At 29.1% G+C, this 26,346-nt stretch overlaps 2 protein-coding genes across 3 annotated transcripts in view; one reads left to right on the top strand and one right to left on the bottom strand.

Moving 5' to 3' along the window:
• Window positions 1-26,346, bottom strand: part of LOC123290603 (protein spire) — a 196,244-nt gene that overhangs the window by 93,539 nt on the left and 76,359 nt on the right. The gene's annotated exons all lie outside the window — the stretch shown is intronic.
• LOC123290610 lies at window positions 19,613-22,273 on the top strand. The gene is made up of 3 exons (XM_044870864.1): window positions 19,613-20,092; window positions 20,154-20,207; window positions 21,778-22,273. Exons 1-3 carry the CDS (start codon window positions 19,745-19,747, stop codon window positions 22,270-22,272), a joined length of 897 nt encoding a protein of 298 aa, XP_044726799.1. The 5' UTR covers window positions 19,613-19,744; the 3' UTR covers window position 22,273.

Genomic DNA, 26,346 nt, shown 5'->3' with positions numbered 1-26,346 from the left:
GGTTACTTCGTTCTTATCCAAGCGACGACAATGTGATCAATTCTGCACTCCCATTAATTATAAATTGCTCACACTGCCGCTGCCTGGATTCGAACCCGCAACCTAAGTCTAAATGGCCTAACGTTCTATAACTAGCGCCTTAGACCGCTCGGCCATTTAGGCTTTGCTTATATATCAAATGCTTATATTTCGAAAATGGTGAGGTTAAGTAAAAAATTTCAAGAGCCAAAAAGTGTTGAGAATAGTTCAAAATATAATATTATATATTATACGGTTTTCAAATCAAATTTTTGACCAGAACCACAAAATAATCTTTTATCTTCGCCATTAACGAATTTTCGGCAAAAAACCCTATTTTTTTCAAACGCCCATATATCGATAAGGATGACGTTTGGTACAAAATTGTCAATAATCAAAAAATTTCAAGAATCGTTCAAAATATAATATCTAATTTGTTCAAAGTAAATTTTTGACCGGAAACTTTTGACAAAATAATCTTTATTTTTGCCAGTAGCAAGTTTTCGGATAAAATTTTTTTTCAAATGTTTATATCTAAAAAACGGCGAAGTTAGGTGAAAATAGGTTAGGTTAAATAAATAAAAAAGTGGTGTAAGAATATAAAGTACATCTGCCCCATTTTAGGGGTGAAAATCGAAAAAAACTTTAGTTTTCACAAAAAACTACTAGTGCGAAGTCGATTCCTGGGTCAAATGCCTTATGCCTCGATTCAAATACATATTCTTTTATAGAGTCTTTGATTTGAATCAGAAACTTTTTCTAGGCTAATTTTGATCCAAAAAATACAAAAATCGGGTACATTTAACTATTGCATGGCTAATTTTCGTGATATTAACTAATATTGGTACGCGATATGCACTTCCGATGCGATATCTCAGAAATTACTATTTTTACCTCCAAATAGGCCCGGTTTATTTATTTAATTTTGATGGAAATCTACAAATTTTATCTCCAGAACAACAACAAGAACAGAATGATAAAATTTCTACACGACATTGAATTTACGGGATAGATCATTGTTTGGAGAGGGATCTGAGAAAATAAAGATTGTATACAATTTTGGTTCCATGATTACCATTTCTAGACATTACAATTACTTAATATTCTTAAGTTCGAATGTAATTTTTGCACCCTATTAAAAATCTGTGTAGGCATAGAAGAAAATAAGAAAGTTCATCAGCTTTGTAAAAACTTCGGTTTTTGACCTTAGGCCTGGAAACTACCGAGTTCTAAAACGAAGTCTCGAGAAATTTTAACCAATTAATTGAATTTTCTTTCAAATATGATATTTGATTTGGAAAATCATCGATATACAGTTAATAGAAACAGTTGTAAAGTCATTTACAAGTTTTAAATCTTTTATTATTCTTATTCGAGTCTATTTCCAAGAAAAAAAAATAAATTCGCACCAATTTTTATGTACGTACGATGGCGTTAAATTATGATTGTAATAAAGTAAAACAAGAAACAAATGTTATAAGAATAGATAGATTGAAAATAGATTGTTAGTAATTATTTATGAAACATATGATAATTTATTTATTTTATATTATTTATAAATAAATAAATAAATATTTATAAGCTGAATAAATGTTTTCACAAGGTTTGTAGAACATATATTTTAAGTATCCTATCCAACCACATAGCACAGCACAACTTGAGCATATATACATACTTTAAACAAGTGTGAATAAATAATAATAACATTTAAAAAATTATAAAAAACATTTAAGTACATTTTGCAAAATAAATGTATATATTAACGTTTTATTATAAGCCGTAACCAATTCCGTCCAAACCAATTTTCACACTTTTGAGGTAAATCTTTCAAAAAAAAGTTTAATAAATATGGTGGGAGCGCAAATAAATACAAAGTTCATAGTAAGTATTGATATATTATATAACTTATTTGCGTTTCCACCATCATCTGTTTTAGGAAAAAACATATTTATACTTTTATATGAAATATATCAAGGTATATTAAATTTAGCCTCAAGTTTGTAACGCTTAGAAATATCGATATTAAACACAAAATTTTGGTATAAATGTTCATACAATCACCACTGAGTCCATTTTTGTTTGTGTGTCCGTTCATCTGCCCGTCATCACGATAACTCAAAAACGAAACAAGTTATCGAGCTAAAATTTTTATAGCGTGCTAAAGAAAAGTTATGGATTTGAAAGTGTTCAACATAGGTTAAGTAGATCTTAGGTCTGTAGGACCTATGTTGTAAACTTTAAGATATAGAAAAAAAGTTTAAATGCAAAAAGTGTACCTTATAAAAAAATTAACAACTTTTATTTGAAACTTTTTTTCGTATAAATCTGTATTTTTCCTAGAGAATTCAAATCTAGGCAAAACTTAAGTTTTCACCTTCTCAAAACTGTAAAAGAAAGATAGTTGAAATTTTGTATGTAGCTTCAATTAGTGAATTTATTGATTCTTATCATTAAACTGTTGCTGTTTCACTCAGAAGGTCACCCTATTACTTTTGTGAGACCAAAATAATCCTACGCTACTATAGTTAATGGTAAAAAGAAATGGTTTCTCTTTTGATGAGATCAAAATAATAGCACGCTACTAGTAAAGGGTTAAAAATACAATTTTTAATCTTATTTAACAAACAATTGATAAACAAACATACATGCATGCATATCAGTACACACGTCAAATGAATAATTAACACATTGTGTTGTTATCAACAAAGATTATTTATTTAGAAAATAACAACTAATAACACATCTAACATCCATATATGATCTTCTATACATATTATAAATGAGAAAGTAAGGATGTTTGTTTGTTTGTTTGTTACGCTTTCACGCTTAAACTAGCGAATGGTTTTTAATGAAACTGTACAGCAATATAGCTCATACTTCAGAATAACACATGAGATATAATTTATAAAGATATATTTAAAAAAAAAAATTAATTTAATTTGACATTACCATAAATTACAGATTTCTGTAAAAAAAGTCAATATATAAAATATTTCACAGCCATCTTTTCTGATATACTCAATGAATAATTACGACTATTATACATTTACAAAAATAGAAAACCATTAACATATTTTACCCATGAAAAACAATCCTTACCATTATTTCGAGTGTTATAGAAAGGGGATAAACGAGAGCAATCTTTATCAATCTTTACTTTTAAATCCAGCGAAACGGGTGGGTAGAACTCTAGTCTTATTTATATTTATTTACAATTAACTACGTTACGAATCATTAAAAATTGTATATTATTTCATTTATTGATTTAAAATCAATATTTATTTAAATTCTATTATATACATATTTAGAGAGTTCATACAAATCAAATCTTCTTATCAACATTTATAAATTATTCGCAAAAATTAACCAAAAAAACTAAAAAAATTGAAAGTAGTTCTATTAAATATTCATTTATTTTGCGTAAAATTTTTGAATTGTTAATTAATTATTAAAATTATGTTTATCTATTCAGGTGAAAATATATTTAGTTTAATTCAAAAAACCAGCAATAAATTATTCAAAATGAAATGTAATAAAAATGTCGAATTAAAAATATAGTGTGGAAAGATCATGTCAAGATTACATTTCCAAGTGGGTGGTCTATCAAACAAATTTTATAAAAAACGCATTTTGCTGAAATATGCAAAAATTATTGGCTAGAACCGAATTCATAATTCATACTTTAAACCTCCAATAATTTATTTGAGAAGATCTAAATATATTTCTTTATCAGATCGCTTTCAAATGAAAAATTTCTTAGTTTGTGTTATAATAAAGAATAAGTTCAACAAAACTGAGTTTGATGGAGGACATCATGCTCTGATATCAGATTTCACCCAGTTCTTTGGGTTGTTTTAAAGGCCAACTTAGATCCTACAGGGTAAGAAACAGAATGACCCTTCAAATTAGAAAGTTGATAATCCCTTTCGAAGGAAATGCGACTTAGAAATATGTTATTATTGCATTTAATCAAAAGAAAACACAAGAACTACGAAAAAATGCTTTAGCCAAAAGTTTTTAAGGGCTTTGACTGAGCTAGAATTATCGATAAACTTTAAGCGTATTTTCTATCGATTAAAAGCAATAATGACATATTTTTAAGTCGCATTTTATCCGAAAGCTAAAGTTTTTCGTAAAAATGTTGTTAATTCGATCTCTTAAGGTTTAGAATCTAAATTTGCTATTACAGCAACCCGAAGAATGCCGGTAGGACCAATCTAAAGTCAAAACATGATACTCTCAACAGTTTTTAGAATTTTTGAATTAAAAAAAATTTGGAAAACGGTTGACCCTGCAGGTCATCCCTGTAACTTCCCGCGAGTATTGACTCATAACGTGTAAAAAATTTTATCTATTCTGATGTTATATCCACTCGCATTTTATTGTAATTAGATGTGATCTTAGAATAAAATCTGATTAAATTTTTACAATCATACTAAAATTTTTGATAAAACACTATTTTTTAAATTTTCAAATCGCGATAACTTTAGAATGAATAAACCGATTTTCACGCGGTTGGTGACATTCGACGCAGTTTTAGAAGCTTCATGAAGAATCATTAAGTTTCAATTGATAGAACAAAAAATTTTGAGGTTATTCCGAAAAAACGCTTTTTTGGGTTTTCTTTCGTCAACGATAACTCACGAACGAATCAACCGATTTTGACCGGACTGGTGGTGATCGACGTGGTTTTTGATGTTGAGAACTGATTAGTTTTTGGAATTGATCGATACAGCCGTTTAAAAGTTATTAAAAAAAACCGTTTTTTTGAGATTTCTCGAAATCTATCGAATCGGTCCAAATAGGCCTCAAAATCTAAGTTTGGTCAAGCCCTTTCGAATGGCACCAACCGCGATCAAATCGGACAAGCCGTTCAAAATTTATGAGAGGTTTACACACACACACACACACACACACACACACACACTCATACATACATACAGCCATACAGACACCCTCGCGGAAGTAGTCAGGGAAGCTTCCTGACACCTTAAAACGTCGAGATCTGATGAAAACTCGATTTTGGCAAAACGGGGTGAAAACAATAACTTCCCTATTTTCTTAGCGGGAAGTTAAAAAAGCGACTTGTGATTGGTTGTGAAGTCTTGATATCAGTTGAAACTATAGGAGCCAATCGGAATCACGTTAAATTCACATTTTTTGGCTTTTTTCCATGTAAAGTTATAATATATCGAAAACCAGTTGAGAGACAAACCATTTCATTACAGTTTAGAAAAACAAATTAATAAAAAAATATAATATATATATAACGAAAAAAATTTTTCATTAAAAAATCAATATAAAAAAAATTTAGTTTTTTAGTTAACTTTCGAACAACTAGTATTTATAGTGAAGAGTACGACTGACGCGGAAAAATTAATATCAACCGCATTAACGAAAAAAATTTTTAACGCAACGAATATACCACACTATCATATGTTTTATCAAACACGAATAGTGTTTAAATATCACATTATGTACATTTTTATACCATGTATATATGAAATATACATAGTATATTAAGTTTAGTCCCAAGTTTGTAATGCTTAAAAATATTGATGCTACGAAAAACATTTTGGTATAGGAGTTCATAGAATCAACTAATTAGTCCATTTCCGGTTGTCTGTCCGCCTGTCTGTCAACACGATACCTCAAAAACGAAAAGAGATATCACTATGAAATTGTTATAGAGTACTCCGGACGTAAAAAGTGAGGTCGAGTTTGTAAGTGAGAAATATAGCTCAATCGGGTCTTGGGTCTGTAGGATCCATCTTGTAAACCGTTAGATACAGAAAGTTTAAATGTAAAAAATGTTTCTTATAAAAGAATAAAGAACTTTAGTTTGAAACATTTTCTTGGAAACACCACTGTTTACCCACGAGAGCGCTAATTAGGTGCAAATTTTATGGTATGTATTAATATGGGAATATCAGTTATGTTTGTGTGGCTATTTAAAAGTGGATATCTTTTTTATTTACGTGACGTCAAAAAACAAACGATTGCGTAATTAACACTGTCTATACATGGTATTTCCACAATTAACTCAGTCAATTGGTTTTTTTTTCACTTGTTAAAATATTGATCGATACATTTTTATGTTTTATTATATAAATGCATCAAATATGACCTTCATAATAACAAAAATCACGTATAATTTTTATGTTAAAAATACAAAAAAAAAAAAAGTTATTAAAACAACGACAAGACCCTGACCTGACTCCAACATAAGAGGTACAATTTATATTTTATTTTTTTTTATAAATATTATAAAATTATAACAATAAATAATTTTTTTTTATATAAATTATATGAAATTAAATAACACTTCACTTAAATATATAGCTAATAGCTGAGGCTAAGATAGCTGGCGTGTGGTGTGGCTTCACATCAAAGAGCAAAAAAAATTTATAATTATAATTATTATAATAAAATTATTTAGCTAAATATTTATATAGAAAATTGTACAAATAAATGATTATTAATTATAATTATTATTATAAGATATTAAAGTTTTTTTTATTATGTAATTTTTTTTATTATTTAATTTTTTTTTTATTTAGTTTATTACACTCTCGTTCATGAAAAACTACTAACAAAAAAATATTTCGAAAAATAAAACCTAGAAAATTGGAAGTCTGTATGCTCGTAAATATTATGTCGAAGCATCTGTGTGTACAAATTCAAGGCAACAAACATTAAAATAGTCGTCACTTTTCAAAAAATTCGGAAATTTCTCGACAACGGACATTTCTTTTTTTGTGTATAGGCAATTTTTTAACAGGTATGATATACAAATTACATACTGAACCAAAATTATATCTTAAAAACCAATTCGGTGCGGTATATTTTTAGATCTTGAGTCTATTTAAGCTTCAAAATTAGAGATAAAACATGAAATTTGATAAAGGAGTAAGTCAGTCGATATGGAGAGGTCTGTGTGAACAGTTCATATGAAGAGTTCCCTAACGACAGTCATTGTGAATGATTGGTACAATAGTACAGTGTGAACAATTGTTGTTGAATTATTGTTAATTATTTTAATTGTGAATATATGAGGAAATTAAGATTGTAAATTAATTTTACAGGAATAATTAATGTAACTTGGCCGTAGACATTCCAACATGGTCAAGGTATCAAAGATTAGCTGTATAAAATCTATGCGGACTAGAACGTACCGTATTATTTTTTTTTAATAAAAATTTCTCGCAAATATAAAATGTTACTTGGATCACTATGGTTCACCATCTCCAAGTCCTCTGGTATTCATAAATGCAAGAGTATTCATGAATAAATCGGAAAATAGTGAAACGTGTTTTCGTTATCAAAAGGTTCGAAATTTTATTCAAATCGTACCGATAATGATCGATAAATAACGATAATTGATTTGCCATAACGATTGTTTATGAACAGAATTCAAAATTCAAATTTAAAATAAAACCAAAGTCATGATTTTCGATTCAATTTATTTAAATTAATGTGTACTTTTAAAAGTATACTTATAACAGACGACTTAAGTGTTAATTTTATTATAATTTTAGTAAATAATGAGGTTATCTATATCTATCATATGTATTTAAAACTATTTTCTTGTTTTTTATGTTAAAAATTATAAATTATTTAAATATTTAAATAGGACATTTGTTTAAAATAATATTTATAATTGTTTTAATTTTAATTATATTCACAATTAATTTATTCGAAGTTATCTAATAATCATCATATATATTTTTTTGTCTCAAATACAAGATTTAAAATTTTTTATAGAAATTAAGGTGATTGTAAACCTAAAGTATTGTAAAAAAAATTTTGGTTTATTGCACGGTACATACATGTAAACCAAATACATGCTTTGTAGTCAAGTAATGAGTTATTTTTGGCTTTACAATACCACGCAACTACAAAAATGTATAATATATTGTGTTTAAGTGCTGCTTATAAATTTGATAATATAGATATCGCTCTTCAATCATCAATACTCTAACTATAGTCGTTTCTGTTCATCAAATGATGGATCTTCGATGAACTCATAATTTAATTAAAATTTTGTTTTTATATCATCGGTAAACTTATATTTTTATGGTATTATTATAAACTGCAAGATTGTCTAAATATTTTAGTTAGGTTTTTATCACACTCTCTAGATTTTTTGATATAGAAATATCCAATTGAAAAGAATGACCTATATGATTCATCATTTTTTCATCCAACTATGAACGATAAACTAATAATAAAAAGCCCTAGGAATTTTTTGTGATTTTTGGAAACTTTGTTAATCAAAAAATGTATTTATAAAGTTTTATTGAAATTCCAAGTATTATTCAATCTTTGCATATCTCCTTAAACAAAAAGCACCAGAAAATGTTTAATTCAATTTTAAAAACTACTAACTAGGCAGGTATTAGGCATAGAGATCGGACGGGCGTATTTGACATCAAATATTATGTTTGTCATAAGAACTCCATCCTAAATTCTGTTATACTGGAAAGAGATACAAACAAATCTTTGATGGCTTTTATCTTGGTTGTTTTAACAGTTAGTTGAAAAATAAATTTTCTCTCCTGTTTGTTACATAAATGAGCTTTTAATAAAGCAAAAAAAAAAATCACAATATTACCTATTATGATGTCAGGATTATTATGAGGGTTATGCCCTTTCAGTTTATTAGGAAAACGAAAAAAGACCCAAATTGAAGAAAATTTGGACTAAATATGCTAACATATAAAAAGAAAAGATTAAAAATTTATGGGAATTATAATCGATGTCATCTGAGTCAATCTAATCGAAGTCAGGCGTAATTTTTGAATTTTATACTTAAATTTCCCACAAATTGTCAATATTATCAATTAATTCTAATTTTATTAAATGTTATATAAACATAACAAATAACGATTTAGTAGGATTTCTTCCAAAATAAAAAAAAAAATACAATTGAATGAAGAAAGTTGTGTTAAAACTAACAGATAATAGATAAATCGTATTATTTTATATATGTACAATATTTCTTAAAAAGGAAAAATAAATTTAACAACAAAAATAGTAAAATAAAGTAAGTAGGAAAAAGTAATTGTGTTTATATATTTGTGGTACATTAATTTTGATTTTGTAATACAAACTTCTAAAACCATCAGATTCATTCAATTCACTTAACTCTCTTCTATTTTTTTTTTAAATAAACATTTTAATATACAAACAATATATGCAAAAAATAAAAAGAATAAATAATAAGATTCACTTCAAATTGTTAAATAATTACCACAAATAGAAATTATTATATCTGTACAGTTACATACAAGAAAAGTGATCCAATAGGGTATTCCACTATTTTTGAAAAAGTACTTCAAAATGTTGATTTTGCTAATAAAAAGCCACCAAAAATTTATTTCGGAAAAATACACACGCTTTCTTGCCAAAAACTTAAATTAAATTTTAAACGTTTTTTAATCTGCCAAAAACGCGGGCATCCAATTTGATGACGTAATAGGGGCCTATACGAAATAACACAAATAAGTTTGACAAATATTATCATAGGCATCTGATTATAATAAATATAAATACTTATTATCTATGTATATATGATACCCAGCTGTCTACACTGAACTAACTGATGGTCTATGCTGAGAATTCCTGGTTTATCGGTTTCTGAAGTTAACTTAAGAAATGAATTTCATATTGATCTGAATGGGCTAATATACAAACAATAAATGCAAAAATAGAAAAATAATAATAAGAATAAATAATAAGATTCACTTCAAATTATTTAATAATTAACACAAATAGAAATTGTTATATCTGTACAATAACACACAATAAAAGTGATCCAATTTGAAATACATTATTTACATCCTCCGATATCGATACTAAACTATAATAGGATGCGGAATCTTTTTGAGAAGTGCCAGCTTCTTTCAACTAGAAATGTAGTGAGGAAAGCCCAATAGTCAGTAAGGGCAAAGTTTGGCTTGCTTAACTTACGCAAGTTAAGTTTGTCACTTATTGGATCCACGGTAGGCAAAACGAACATTGGCATGCCGAAGAAATTTCAAATTTGATTGTGATTCCGAAATTCCACAGACTGACACATTGGAAATGCCTGACTGGTTTAAAGTAATGGCAACCGGAAATTTGTGTGTAACTCGAGAAATCTATAGCATTGCCGAAGTGCGGCATAAAATTGGAAAGCCAGACTGATATAAAGTAACGACAACCGGAAGTTTGTCGAAGTTCGCCTTGCCCAATTACAGGTTTGTCGAAGTTTTGCATACAATAGGAAAGTCTGATTATTATAAAGTAACGGTAACCGGAGTTTGCCGAAGTTCGGCTTGCCAAATTTGCATGTAACTAGGGAAATCCTATAGCATTGTCGAGGTTCGGCATACAATTGGAAAAGCTGACTGGTATAAAGTAACGGTAACCGGAAGTTTTCCGAGGTGTGGCTTCCCAAATTTGGGTGTAACTAGAGAAATCAATAACATTACCGGAATTCCGCATACAATTGGAAAACCAGGCTGGTATAAAGTAATGGTAACCGGAGGTTTGCCGTTGTTCGGCATGCCAAATTTAGCTGTGTTAACAACATAATGAATTAAATCTAGGCCCCTCTATGACACTGGGCAATCGTATGATAAGTGCCCAGAGCCCCGCAATCGACGGGGTTACCGATATTCCATCAAAGATATCAATAGTTGCAACCGTCGTTCCATTCTAAGCAGTAAGTACACAATTAAATGTCAAAATAATTTATTCGCAAATAAAATGAGACGAAATGCGGTAATAACATAATAATCTAATTAGCACACTAATTAAGTCAAAAAACTTCATTTGCTTGGGGAATTCGTAATCCAAGGCCTCAAAAAGGTTAAAAACGGTACTGATTGAACCTTATTATATTTTTACTTGAACTCTATTAAAAATATAAGTGATGCGTTACATAATTTTTTTTTTTAATAATAAATAATAATTTTTTTCTTCTACAAATATTAAAATTTAGTTAAATTTTTTTTCCAAACATTTGCAAATATTTGTTTGTATGAATGAATCTGATGATCAGTCACTCATTCAGTCAATGAGTTAGTCATGCACATTAGAATTGTTGAATATTATTATCATTTGAATTAGATATGTTTTTACTTTTTATTATTTTAATTCTACAAAAATAAAAAATAAACTTTAATTATTTTTAATTTATGTAATTAATCAAATTATTACGGTATTTTAATGGACATGTTTTTTTAATCTAATTGTTAAATAAAAATTTTTAAATCATCTATGAATAAAACTTGAATGAAGAATAAATTGTTTTAATATTTTACAAACTTTAAAGATAAAACAGACCTAAATTCTACGTTATTAGTATTTCTACATTATTCTTCATTTTATAAAGTGTTTGAACATTTTAAGCCTAGCTACCTCAAGCTTTTGAACACCGCATACAAATAGCGTAGTGGAAATTATATTGGAAATTAGTTCTATTGGTAAACACTGCCCACCATATTACTATTAATCGAGAAAATAAAATCGAAAAAACAGTTTTACCCATGAATCGACTTTTTGTCAGTAGATTTTTATGTGAGCCGATGAAAAATATTTGCGTTATTCAACAAAATTATATTCATGCCAATTTGTGCTTTAACGATTAACGCCCAAGTGCCAAAATTCCCTACTTCCGGATAGAACATTCTCTTTCTCTAACATTTAAAAAAAAAACTATTGGATTTTTGACGAGCATAGCGCCGGGTAGGGACAGTTAATAAGTAATGAGCACGGGTTTTTTGATTAGCTATGGCAAGCTTGTATATGATTTAGAATAGTTAAATTATTTACGAAATACTTACGAAATTCTTACGTTTAGAAGATTTTTAATAATCGGTGACTTACCTGTAAAAAAAGAAAATTGGAATCAATATTATTAAATACTATGCAATTATTAGTGTTAATCAAACTAAAACTTATTAATTAATTAAATTAAAAACAAGAAATATAACAGCTAATATAATTGTAGCACTATCAAAATTTCATCTGTTATTTTGATAGTACCGAGTTATCGGTGAACGAAAGGATTTATGAAAATGTACTAATTAGAACAGAACAACTTGTTTTAACGATCAATATTTCTAATCGAAACTTGACCTTATTTTAAACTTTATTAATTTTTTTAATTGATGATTTTTTTAAATTTCTAATTGAATATAATTTAGAGAAAAATGAATGCAACTTAATTTCTTTCTATTGTTTGTAAGAAAAATTTCTATTGTTTGTAAGAAAATCGTTGGGAAATATTACATTTACTTATAATTGAGTTAAGTATTTATTTAAGAAAACAAGAAAATTTTACATTCACTGATAATATTACAAGAAGTTATCAAAAATTTAATGTAGATAAGATAAAATTATTTTTAAATTTTTATAATCTATAAATTCAATAAAATATTGAAGCTAAATATCCAAAAATAAAAATTATTTAACAAAATTTGCAAAATTAAAAAAAAAAAAAACATTAAATCATTCAACTTTATGGGAAGAAAAATAGTGAAGATTACTTGCATTAACATTGTAGACAATAAACGCGGATGACCTCAGTTAAATCATAGATAAATCAAGTATTTAGTTTAGAAATAGTAAAAGTATTACTTAAAAAAATACAAACAAATTTAAAAATTACTTCATTGCATTCAAAAATAAGTGAATTAATTAAATTATTACAAAATTATTCTTTTAAAAAAATCGGCTAGTGTGAGTTCAACTCATGTATACAGTAAGAAATTTTTCGTGGATATCATTATGCCAGTATCGGTGTGAATGCCATACTGTGATCTTTATTGAGGGAATAGTAACATAAGCAATAGTTAAGGCGGACGAGTCAATGCGTTATGGGCGTCAGGCCCCTACTGGTTGGCGATATCACAATACGTCTGGTGGATATCCCCATTCAATTCTGTAATATTACTTATGATAACATAGATACTATGCTATTTGTCTCTATATCATGCCAGCATTGTAGTAAACGCCATACATTTCTTACGGTGTAAAAGGTTTCATATCAACTTTCATTGTGAATTTGATGAAACCCATTTGATCTAATTGTAAAATGACCGTTTCCCTGATAATTCCTGATTATTTCATATTATTCGTCCAAAATCCTATAGGAAAAGCCCTTTACTTTGGAAATTTTCGGTGGTATCTCGAGAATTACTCGTCTAATCGTTAATTCAACTACATTTTTGTCTTTTTAAGGTCTTCTTTATTGCAGATACTCCAAAAATAGAAACAACGAAAATTTTGAATTTCCTAGCAAGTATGTATATTGATACAGAATCCTAAAATTAAATAAAAGTATTTCTTTTTAAATACAAATAATGTCTTTTTTCACAACTAAAATCGTACATCAAGTTAAATAATATAATTAACCTACTTAAGTCCACCTAACAGTTCAAACTATCAAAACAAAATACATATTCACAATAATGAAGGCAAAGTTCGTTTTAAAACAAACAAATCAAATAAAAAATTATATTGGAATCGTGTAAAGCCCGCAAGGTGTAATGTAATGTCGAAAAAAAATTATACATTTCAAAAAGAACCTTTAATATACCACCATTAAATTAAAATAATAAATAAGCTTATTGTTTGTTTAATGTCCGTGTATGAAGTCATTGGGTAAAGTATATATTGCAAATATTTAGGACCTTTTTACATTGGACGCGATTAGTAGGGGAGAACAGTGATATAGAATGCGATTTGTGTATAAAAGATCCACTTTGATTTTCAAGTATTGTAATAACGACATATGACCATATGTAATGGAAAATATGATGCTATAAGTAATACATCTGGATTCCGTCTCATTCCAAGTAGAAAACAAATGAAAACAAGCAGTTGGTTGAGTTAACTGTTGAAATACCATGTAGAGACAGTGTTGATTACTCTGTTACATTACAAATACATACATGTCACACTGATACACGCATATAATACATACTATACAATTTGAGTAATCGAGAAGACAGACGGACAAACGACAGACGACAGACAGACAGGCAACCGTAAATGGACTAATTAGATGATTTTATGAACACCTATACGAAAATTTTGTTCATAACATCAATATTTTTAAGCGTTACAAACTTGGGACTAAACTTAGTATACCTTGGTATATTTCATATACATGGTATAATGGACAAGTTCTGTTGCTTAGCCCAGCATTGTGATACTAAGCATTTCTTCTCAAAGTTGTACCTTTGATACAGACAATGTTACTTTGTTGTCCAAATTATTGATAAAAATGCTAAATTATTACTAAATTAACTATACATATTTCGTAATAAAGGAATAAAGATAAAGGTTAGGGTCTCTCCTGTATATACATACACACTATTACAAGCAAACTCTCACTGGCTTGTTTGATTACTGCAACACCACAAGCCTATAAACCATAGTAATTTAAAACAAGACTGCTTATCAATGAAATATCTAGTAAAAAATAGCCTACTCTTATAATAGTCTAGTCATTCCATAGAGAACTGTGGATTTTTCTGCTTTAAACCTACTTATGACTTCCGTTTAGACTGCTTGACATCATTCGTGATTTTCCTAATAATAAGTACATGTGCTGATTCAAATACTTACACTCAGTTTATTGAAATACTTGAATACATAAACGCTATTAAATTATCAATTTGTCCAGTTTTTACATTCCATTGCACCCTAGTTATAAAATTAAAAATAAACTTTTGTTACTAGTGTGCTATGGAATGTAAAAACTGGACAAATTTATAATTTGATAGTGTAATGTATTTACAAATGCGAATTTTGTCATGAAAATCGATATATGGGTATAAAAAAAGCAACTAAGCAACTTTTTTCTAATAATTTTTTTCGATATCTCTAACCATTTTTGACGCTAGAGAAAATATTAAGAATCGGCCCTATTTGTTAATTCGTATTAGGCTGAGTTTAAAGTTCAGGTTTCGGTTAATTCAGATCTTATATGTGACCCATAACCCTGTATGACTGTGCCAAGTGTTAAATCGATATTCCTATAAATAACGAAAATATGAGAGTGCCTTCATCTTAAATATGACACACTGTATAAGTGACGGTAAAATTGTACTTTCCGTCAAATTGTAAACCAACTACTTAGATAATAACTTCGTTAAAAAAGCTCTTCCCATATTAACTCAAACCAAAACAATAAATTGATTTTCTTAATAGGGTTTGACTGAGAGCCAGTTGGGGTGATTTTTGATATCCCGTTTACAATCTGACGGTGACATATATTAACACTAGAAACTATAAATTTAAATATAAAAATAAACGAATGATCTATCTAAACAACATTTTTATAAAATGTATTACCATAAAACTGATGTACCAATGGAATCAACATTTTATTACAAAAATAAATACGTATGTGAGGATTTTTCAAGTAAGTGTTCAATCAATTATTATCATTCAATCATACTCATTTCGATTTATTGAATATCTACAGGTTGATTCTTTTAAATATTGTTGAAAACAAATTTAACAAATGATAGAAATTTACTTGGAATAAAAGTTGTCAAGCTAAGACGTGCGCGAACTGAAACAAAACTCGTCCTACCATCGAGCATACCTTGTCTAATTTTACTATGTATAAAATTAAATGCATACCCGCAAAATTAAATATTTTGTGGGCCGGACTATTTTTTCCACAAAGTACATAGTTTTTGATTAAGTTTTAAAAAACTGCGGAAGAACGCGGAAAATTTTATTTGAATATCAATTTTTCCGAAAATGCTTAAGGTAGTACTATAGGTAATAGACTTTACATTCAGAATTTGATGATAATTGGCATAGTTGTCCATTATTATATCATAACTAACCAGTTAAATTTTTAGGGGCCCTCAGAGAACTGAAAAAAAGATAATTTAAAGATATTTTAGCATTGACCTTTATGGGAAATCATAGATTTTATTTTATTTCACAAAACTGGACGTTCAGATTTTCAGTTCTCTGAAGGCCCCTAAAATTTTAGCTGGTTAATTATGATATAATAATGGACAACTATTACTCAGGGGAATGAAGCTGAAAATAGGGTACAACCTCCGAAATCCAAGTAACTGCATCGATTTTGTTGAAATTTTGGAAATAAGCTTTACTTACCATCCTATTCAAAATCTATATCATGCCGAAGGGCGCTTTTTATCCTAAGGGGGTGAAAACTACCCCTTAGTGCAAAAATGCAATAAAAAGTGTTTTAAGGACTTTGGAAGAGTGGGGAATAATAAATTATGTTGAATATGAGTTGTGCTATGATTTATCATTATAAGTATAATTTTCAGAATGTTTCAACCCTTAATAATTACCATAAATTACGATGAAAAAAACGATTTTTCGACATTTTCACAAGATTCAATGCTTAAAACTCATGGAATTTTTTGAAATTTTGTAATTAAGCTCTACAAACCATCCTTTTCAAAATCTATATCATGCCGAAGGGCGCTTTTTATTCTAAGGGGGTGAAAACTACCCCTTAGTGCAAAAATGCAATAAAAAGTGTTTTAAGGACTTTGTAAGAGTGGGGAATGATAAATTATGTTGAATATGAGTTGTGCTATGATTTATCATTACAAGTATAATTTTCAGAATGTTTCAACCCTTAATAATTACCATAAATTACGATGAAAAAAACGATTTTTCGACATTTTCACAAGATTCAATGCTTAAAATTCATGGAATTTTTTTAAATTTTGTAATTAAGCTCTACAAACCATCCTCTTTAAAGTCTACTCTATGCCGATATTTTATTTTTTCAATTAAGGGAGAAAACTACCCCTTATTAGAAAAATGCAATAAAAACAATTCAAAAGTGTTTCAAAGTGCTTTGCAGGATTGAGTATAATAAATTATGTTAAAAATACTTTGAAACATCATTCAATCCCAAAAAAAAAATTGCATCTTTATTTAAAAATCAAAGATTTATTATTACTTAATCCAGCAAAGCAATTTAGACCACTTTTTATTTATTTTTTATACATTTTTTTTATAAGGGGTAGTTTTCCCCTCTAAGGGCAAAAAGTACACTTTGGGAGAGCCTGGCTTTGAAGAAGATTGTAAGTAGAACCTAATTACAAAATTGCAAAAATATGTGTGTGTGTGTGTTAGTCTGTGTCCATGTGCTGTGTGTTATATGAGTATTATACTATGTGTTTTTGTACCATCTAGATTCTAGATATATGAATATCACTAGTATGGCAGAATACATGCGTTAAGCAATGCATCTAAGTGAGGTATTATATATATGTGTTTAGCATGTAATTGCCATCTTCTGTTTTGTGCATGCAGAGAGTGGGAGTTTTGTTGCACACATATGTACAATACCTCTCACTTAGATGCATTGCTTAACGCATGTATTCTGTCATACTAGTGATATTCATATATCTATATGATACAAAAACACATAGTATACGTTTTGTCATCATATAGGTGCTATAAATTTACTTTGTTCCAAAAAGCTTAAAAATTTTTTTTTGTTTTTTAGCGATAACTTCTGTAATTTTTTATCGATTTTGATTTTTCAAAAAGCATTTGGAAGGTAATTTTAAGGACAATAACATCTGAAAGTTTCATCTTTTTATAACCGTTAGTTTTGAAAAAGTGAAGGGTCAAAAGGCTCAAAACATGGGGTGTTCACGCGGGTATTCGAACTTAGAACGTTAATATCTCCGTTAAATTTCATCTTAGAAAAACAAACAAAAAAGGAAAATGTTTGTTAAAAGCAGGCCTACATTTTTGTTCCCGAGTATGTTTTTCGTAACTGCAGTAGTTTTTTAGTTATTTCGAAAAAAAAAACAAATTTTTTTTGATATTCGAAAATTTGAAAAAAGTTGATCGTGCCTATTTCTAAAAATAAGCCTTCAAACCCAGTGTAACTTCTTGATCACATATACGAGACTCAAATGAAGTGAACTGTGCAAGGAAATGGATTTAGTACAATTTAAGTGGAAATGGTACCCATCCTATGTGAGATTTTTCTTTTAAAAATTTGAATAGCCCACGTTCTTTCAACTGTAACTCACTCAATTTTTGTCCGATCGACTTTTAACACAGCTCATTTTGAAGGTATTTTCAAGCACTACAAAAAAGATTCTGCTTATAAAGCTATAAAGTTTCATTTTTTCCTCGTTTTTAAACGTCAAACACCCAAAAAAAACTAATGAATAAAAAAAAAGATTTTTTGATACGGTATTACTTACTGATCGTTCTATTTAATAAATCGATTAAGCCATCATTCTTTTAATTTTTTTATTGGCTACAATTTTGTTCATTACAACTATGGCGAAAAAACGCCTAGTTTTTGAGTAATTCACGAAAAATCAACTGAAAACGTGCTTTTTTTATGCCAAATCTGTGCGCTTTCTATTGCAAATAGCTCAAAAAGTATTTGGTTAATAAAAAAGTGTATATGACATTTTTTGCTCAAAATTGGTCACTCTATCGATTCCAGGAGTTATTTTGACCAAAACTATTTCCACCCCCGAGAAGGGGTGGCAACCACCCCCAGGTAGGAAGCGCCCTTCGGCGTGATATAGATTTTGAATAGGGTGGTAAGTAGAGCATATTCCCAAAATTTCATCAAAATCGATGCGGTTACTTGGATTTCGGAGGTGAAAACCTTCATTCCCTGGGGTATATGCCAAGTTTCATTAAATTCTGAATGCAAAGTCTATTACCGATAGTACTACCTTAAGATATACAGATCGGTTGGAAAAACACGCAAAATTTTACATGATGTAGACTTTCAGAAAATATCAAAGATCAGAATCAATCTCAGAAACTCGATAACTTTGGACTTCTCATGAATTTGAAACTCGTCATTTTTTTTACGTTTTCGTCACGAAACAAATAAAAATACTCGGAACTATTGAATGATTTGTGCAATTACATGTGCCAGCACATGGTCTACCTTAGAAATTTCGAATGATTCGTTCTCGAGTTATGATGGAGGAAAGTTTAAAAAACACTGTTTTGAGAAAAATGCGTTTGAATTTTCAAGTACTTATCTGAACTTGCTAACATTTGTGTCTATTAAGAAATCAATTTGCGAATATTAAGAAATCAATTTACGCAAAAAAATTGATTTTGAAAAACCCATCACACAGGGTAACCCCACGTAATGCAAAAAATTGTGCATTTTAGTATCTCTTAGTGTATACCAAGCTTTACATTACATCATCTATTTGATTGCTTGTACAAACACAAGTTATACTATTTGAATTCATTTAATTTACACCCTATATACCAATGACATTCAAGTGGATTGAACATGTATGTTTGTATATTGTACCACTAAAATATTGCCAGCACATGCGTATACAACTTGAACTAAATATAAATTATATGCATCTCTATCTAACACATATAAATACCCACTATCGTTATCCTACTTAAACATATACCAGTAATGAAAACAATTGAATAACATCGCTATCAAACAAGATGACTGTGAACTGACTCTTTCTAGTCATAGTTGCAAGAAGACAGTAACTATGTATGAAGTGTTTTGAGTTTATTTAATATTTGAAATTAGATAATAATTATTTAAATCAATTACTAAACACACTTATTTTTAATTATTTAATTACTAAACATAAAACAGTTATAACTAATTCAAGTGTGGTGAAAAAACTGTTATTTATTTTGACAGTTGTGTTCTAGTGACGCCATATTGTGAAAAAAGGCTGTGTACAAAATGGTCGGTAGATGGGATAGACAACTAGCGCATGATTTTGTTAAAAAGTATATAGAATTAGATGTGTTATGGAATACCGATAATCCATTACGAAAAAGTCCAAAAGCACGTAAAAAAGCTTATGGTATATTACAACAATTAGTTCAACAATATGAACCGAATTTTTCGGTGGCTGATGTATGTAATAAAATTAAAGGATTTCGATCAACTTACTTAATGGAATTGAAAAAAATACAAAATTCGAAAAATCAAGCATATGTTCCAACGTTATCATGGTTTCCAATTATGGATAATGCATTACATACACCGGTTATGGATAATCTTGTTAGAAGATATGGCGATCAAATTGTAATATTTTAGTTTAATTTTTATTTTCCACACTTTAATTATTTATAATTTTGAATTCTAGATCAGAACAAAAATGAATTATAAGCCTGCTAAAAGGATGAAAATTAATCATAAGGTAAAGTGAGCTATTTATTTGCAGTTTGTACCCAAGACATGAAAGGAACAAAATTGTGCGAGAAGTTTTTTGTAAAGAATAAATTTCCTGCCAAATCAGCGAGCACGTCTTACGTCCATATGTTTTAGTTTACGGAATGTCACCCTCTGAAAGATTGATAAATATGAAGAGTTAGTTAGTGAAGGGCCTCAGCAACAAGTAATTTGCCCCCAGCGCATTTTTATGGTGTTTATTATTTTTATTCCCAAAGGAAAACGATTAATTAATAAAAGTAAAGAAATATGAAAATTCAATTAAATTAAAAATAATACATGAGAGGTTACCTAATTACAGATACATATTTTAACCTTGCCTCGGACACACCTCTATTTAAAACGTAATCAGCCGAAGCATGCCTCATAGGTACTCAAATAATAATAATGGAGTTTAACCTCCCGTTTCAGACATCCATCTATAACAGAGGCCATCCACATAATTATTTTTAATCTTTATTTATGTTAAACTACATCCGAATAGACAATTAAACTTATGATGTGGATGGAATCGGTTACTGCGTGCTTATCTGAGGGACGGCAATGTGATCAATTAACCGCCTTATTAATAATAATTGATCGGACTGCTACTGCCTGAAATCGAACCCTCAATCTCCCAGTCATTAGTCAAACGGTTAAAGGCGATTTGCGTCTTTATTCGCTCGGCCACCGAGCCGGTTCCAACTAGATACTCAATCAACTGCCAAGTACCTAATAATATTTATTAAGATTGCAGAGAACTGAAAAAATCCATAACTAGCGGGACAAATTTAATTTTGCTTCTCGCCAGGTTTGGATGAGCTTTAACAACTTACTGTAGTTTAGACCTAAAAAAAATTGAGTAAGACTGTTATATAGACACGTTCAAAGAGGTAGCTACTCCTGAGGTCGCAGAATTTCCGTGCTGTATGAAGCGAACCTATTCCGATTCCGAATATGTAAGAAAGATTAGTGATAGGACATATTAAAAGAACAAGCATTACAAACCAGTTGCAGTTCTTGCAAATTATTGCTAGCATTTTTCTATTTAAACATTTTTGCCAGACTTCGAAGAACTGTTAGCTCTGTTGAATAAAATTCTGTTTATAGCCAAGTCTATTCGTTGTGTGCGTAGTCATGGTAGGGACAATAAAATCGATGCCAGCGCTTTAAGTGAAAAATTTTGGAGTTAAAGGGGGCTGTTATGACTAATTTGCAATTCTTTACATGTTAATGTAATAGAAATGTCAAATTAAAATTATTGAAAAACACGAATTAATTAAACTTAATGCATTAAAAATTGTGAAAATAAGAAATCAAATTGAACAAATATTATTTTTCAAATGTAAATTATCATAATTATTTATTTAAATTTGTGAGACAAGAATATTAAATTTTAAATGTAAGTCTTCAATGCAATCCATACAATTATATATGCATCCATACAATTCTATAATTAAAGTAGTGTATCGTTACCATGGAAACGAAACTCACGCACGGAGCGAATATAGAAACAATGCTATTTGATCAAAAAATTTAACAATCCTTTCCACTTGCAGGACGAGGAAAAAAATCCTTTATCTGAGGAATACGATTCATCGATGATAAAAATTGAAAACGAAGAGATTATCGAAACTTATACGCCAGTAAATATTCGAATTATAGAAGACGAAGAATTTCATTCAAGTGAAACGAGCAACGAACCTAAAAATAATACAACTCACCAACAGTATCGCCAACAACAAGCTTCAACCTCATCCCAAAATACCACACCTCAAACATCAACGAATCAAAATATAACCCCTAAAACATTAAAATCCATATATGAAGATAACGATGATGAATTTGATATTTTTGGTAAAAGCGTTGCAATCCAATTACGTAAATTACCATTAAATCAAGCATTAAAAGCTCAATTAGATATACAAACCTTATTGATAAACGCACGATTAAAAGCGAATAAAGGAAATGAAGGGAATGGTAGTACTTCAAATGCGTCAATATCAAGTATCATCGATTCAACTACCAAAAATAACATAAACTTTTCTCACTGAAGTTAAATAGATGAAAAATGTATTATATTTTGTTAAATAAAATATATGAAAGATTGTTTAAAGTGGTTATATAACAATTAGTAAATTTTTTTTTCCAGAAGTGTTAGTACCCTGCGGTTTCACTCCATGTAAAACTGAGTCTATTTATGTATTTCTTTTTTTACTCTTCACTTTTAATATTTTGCATTGTTCGCAGTTTTGTACACCAACAATTTATAAAGAACCCCAAAATGTGCTTTTACAAAATGATCTAATGTTTTCCAGTATAGTTTATCTTATAACTAAAAATTATTTGTTAAATATCACATTTTAATTGATTATTAAACCAAAAATTTCTAAGATATCATCTAAATACGATTCGGAAAGGACCCCGCACGATTAGATAGAAAAATGGTTTTCTGGGAAACTTTTTCAAACTACCCCCAAAATGTTCTTTGGATTGTTCCGATCGAAAGCTCTCATGGCCATAAAATCTTTTGACAAGTAGTTTTCGAGCTACAGTCGATCAAAGCTACATATATATTATAGTTTAGTATGTGACTAACGTGTGTGGTATGTATGCGTGTGTGTGTTGTGTATAGTTGTATTGTGTTGTATTGTCTTGATAGTTGGTGCGTTGTACGATGCATAATTATTAAGACAGTAGTCAAATAATAAACTATAGTATATGTGTAGCTTGAATTGTCCGTAGCTCGCAAACTACTCGTTAAAACATTTTGTGGCCGTGAGAGCTTTTGATCAGAGCGGTCGGATTGAAAAAGTTTCCCAGAAAGCCATCTTCTTAGCTAATCGTACGGGGTCCTTTGTTCTGCGTACGGGTTTCTAGACGACAACTTACGAACTATGGATTCAATCATCAAACAAGATTGATTTCTGTACTTTTTGGACAAAATTGCCTTTCACACTGAGGTTTCAAAAATCATGTAAATCACTGTTTAAGAATTGGATTAAAAAAATATGTCTATGATATTGCCTTGAGCCCAATACGAAGCGCTCTGTTTTGGAGGGTTTTAGCGATATGTTTAGAATTACTTGTTACTAGTCAAAGGTGTTGATTTTTTAGTAAAATTTATAAAAATTTGGTTACTTTATTTTCTGAAGCGATTTATTGATGGTAGTCAGACAGTTCTTCCTTCATATCCGAAACATTATTAACCGATCACTAGTAACTAATCTCAATTTTTAATAATTATTACATTAGCGCTTTCAATGAAAACTGGAATAACGACATCAAATTTAAGCTTTGTAACTCAACCTTATATGTATTATATTACATGGCTGCGTTACAAAATCAATATTTTAAAACAACGATAAATAATATTAAATCAAATTTAGAATACAATTAAATTTTAAAGAAATAATTCTTATTGAATTCATTAATTCCTTGTTTTTATTAAAAAACAAACACGTATTGTTTTTTGTGGATAAATTCATGAATTGTAAAAAAAAACCAATTCTAATTAACATTCATATCATTAACAAAACTAAGTGTGACTGACCGATGATACATAATAATAACAATCACTGATGATAAGCTGGTACTAGAGAGGGGTATGGTCCGACTCGACCCATCAATTTAACTAACCAGGTGTTCGTTGTTTAAAAGTAATTACAACAATTTGATAAATAATTCTAAAAATAAAAGTGTATATGTGTATACAGAGTGGTTCAACACATCAACTACTTTTACTTGATAACAATAAAATGGTAGTCACATTACTGGAAAACCTGGAAACCACATTCAGGGAATTTCGTAAAAAAGAGTCAGAGACTTTTAAAAGTCCCAAATTTTGCATTTATTAAGAAATAAATAAGAAAATAGTACTGCCAACGTATATTTTTTATCATTTTTAACCCCCGAACCAAAAAAAGATGTTTAATAAATTTAACCGCTATGTGTGTCTGTTTATGGCATCGTACCGCCTAAACGGATGAACCGATTTGGATTTTTTTTTGTTTCGTTTGAAAGGTAATTAATGGGATGTGTTCTTAGCTATGTTTCAAGTGCGAGTTTAGGGTTCCGGTCCCGGAACGATTAGAAAATAGGCGATGATCCTCAAAATCGATTCAGTTTGGCGAAGGCTCTATGAAAAAAGGTAATTTAATGGAGAATATTCTGAGATACGTTTCAAATGCGATTTTAGGGTTCCGTACCTGAAGAATTTCTCGGGATTTTTTTGAAATTGTCAAAAACATTCACAAACATTAAAAACGAACCAGTTGAATCATTCTAAGTATTATTACTGTAGCATTACATGTAATGAGTACAACAAGAACGTGATTTTAGTACTGCTGCTAACATGGCTAAATATATTGAGACCTCCTGTACAATAGCTACACATTTATTTTGATATAAAACAAGCAAACGGAAATGCAACAATTGTAAGTGAGTTTTGTTTTGTTTGTTTGATGATGTTGGACCGGATATACGCATCACCTACAACGCCAGCTAGACTCACTATCATATCATTATTTTTTTATTTATCTATAGTCTTCTAATCTACTAATTCACCGCTGCTGTGTTTTATATAACAAAAAACGCAATGTTTTAAAAAATAACATTTCATACAAACAAAACAAAATTGGTTTCCATTATACAATATTATTATACCCACGAATTGACGAAGGTTTGAGTAATGGCAAAACTGTGTTAGGTATGATTTTATTATGGCCACAAGATAAATAAATTTATTCCTATGGTTAAACATTTTATATATATATATATATATATATATATATATATATATATATATATATAAGAATGGAAGCTGACTGATCGATCAACGCACAGCTGAAATCGCTGGGTCTAGAAGCCTGAAATTTTGTACACACTTTTCTTAAGTAACGTAAGTGAGAAATTTTTGGAAATTCATCCCATAAGGGACTCAAAAGAGGATGTGAATTTTGTATACGGGAACTGCATGCCAATAATTTTATTGACAAATATAGATCAACGTATGTTATAATGTTACAAAGGTTTTTTTAATATACAATATTTACAATGTATAAAAAATAATCATTCTTCTCCCAAGCGATAGGATATGAATGTTTCTTTATAATTCGAAAATATGAAACTATATTTAGTCGTTGTACGAAATATTTGAAGTAATGGTTTTGAAGCTATATACTTAAAATTCAAACCGGCAAGATTAATTGATGGCAAAACCACTGCAGGTAGAACTTTGAATTATTCTTCTTTGATCTTAGAAAATCGCAAAAAAAACTTTGTTCTGGAATTTGATGAAACTCGGTGGATGGGGTAATTTTGATCCAAAAAGTATAAAAATCCAGTTAATATAATGATTGTATGCAGAGTTTCTGAGATATCGCAATATTTGGATGGATTTTAGTCCGTATCTCAAAAACTAATCGACCAGTCATCAAACGCATCCGATTTTTGTACTTTTTGGGTCAAAATTACCTTATATACTGAGTTTTATCCAAATTGGAGATTAAAAAAATTTTTCGATTTTTGCAATTTTTTTAAGGGGTACCCCTTTAAAAAAATCGAGAAAATCGCAAAAAAAAAATTTTTCCGGAATTTGATGAAACTAAAAAGAAAAAAAACTAATATGAAAATAATCTTAAAACTTCAAAATTTGTGACTTAGATATCCGAGATTAATGCAATGATAAATTGTACAAGGAATTTAAAATTTTTCATATAATTGTTAAAATAATTATGTGAAAAAAATAGGAATGTTATAAATTTTACGTGTCTGTGTGTCGGTCTGTGACATCGTAGCTCCTTAACGGAAAAACCGATTTCGATCCTAGCTAAGAACTACCGATCAAAATATCAGAACAAAAAAATCAAAATCGGTTTGGTTTATCTGTACAGCAGCTACGATGCCACAAACGAATCGATCAGACCTGATTTTATGTCCGAGGTTTCTTTAATTTGAAATTTTTATTTTATGTCGGGAGTTATTTTAATATTATTTAGATAGAACATAGTTCAATAATAATATATAGTATTTTTTTTCGAAACAATAAAAAATATAAACCCAATTTTTTCATCTTTTCAAGTAATTTAAAGAAAAATGAATGTAACACTGTTTTGGTGTAAAGTAGA

This window comes from Chrysoperla carnea, chromosome 1, assembly GCF_905475395.1.
Source record: "Chrysoperla carnea chromosome 1, inChrCarn1.1, whole genome shotgun sequence".
Taxonomy (NCBI): domain Eukaryota; kingdom Metazoa; phylum Arthropoda; class Insecta; order Neuroptera; family Chrysopidae; genus Chrysoperla; species Chrysoperla carnea.
The sequence above is the reverse complement of the archived record's forward strand: the minus strand, read 5'-3'. Positions and strand labels throughout refer to the sequence as shown.

Coding starts and splice junctions, on each gene's coding strand:
- LOC123290610 (XM_044870864.1), top strand. CDS start 19,745: ATGGTCGGTAGATGGGATAGACAACTAGCGCATGATTTTGTTAAAAAG. Junction 20,093..20,153: donor GAAGATATGGCGATCAAATT/GTAATATTTTAG, acceptor TTTGAATTCTAG/ATCAGAACAAAAATGAATTA. Junction 20,208..21,777: donor GGATGAAAATTAATCATAAG/GTAAAGTGAGCT, acceptor TTCCACTTGCAG/GACGAGGAAAAAAATCCTTT.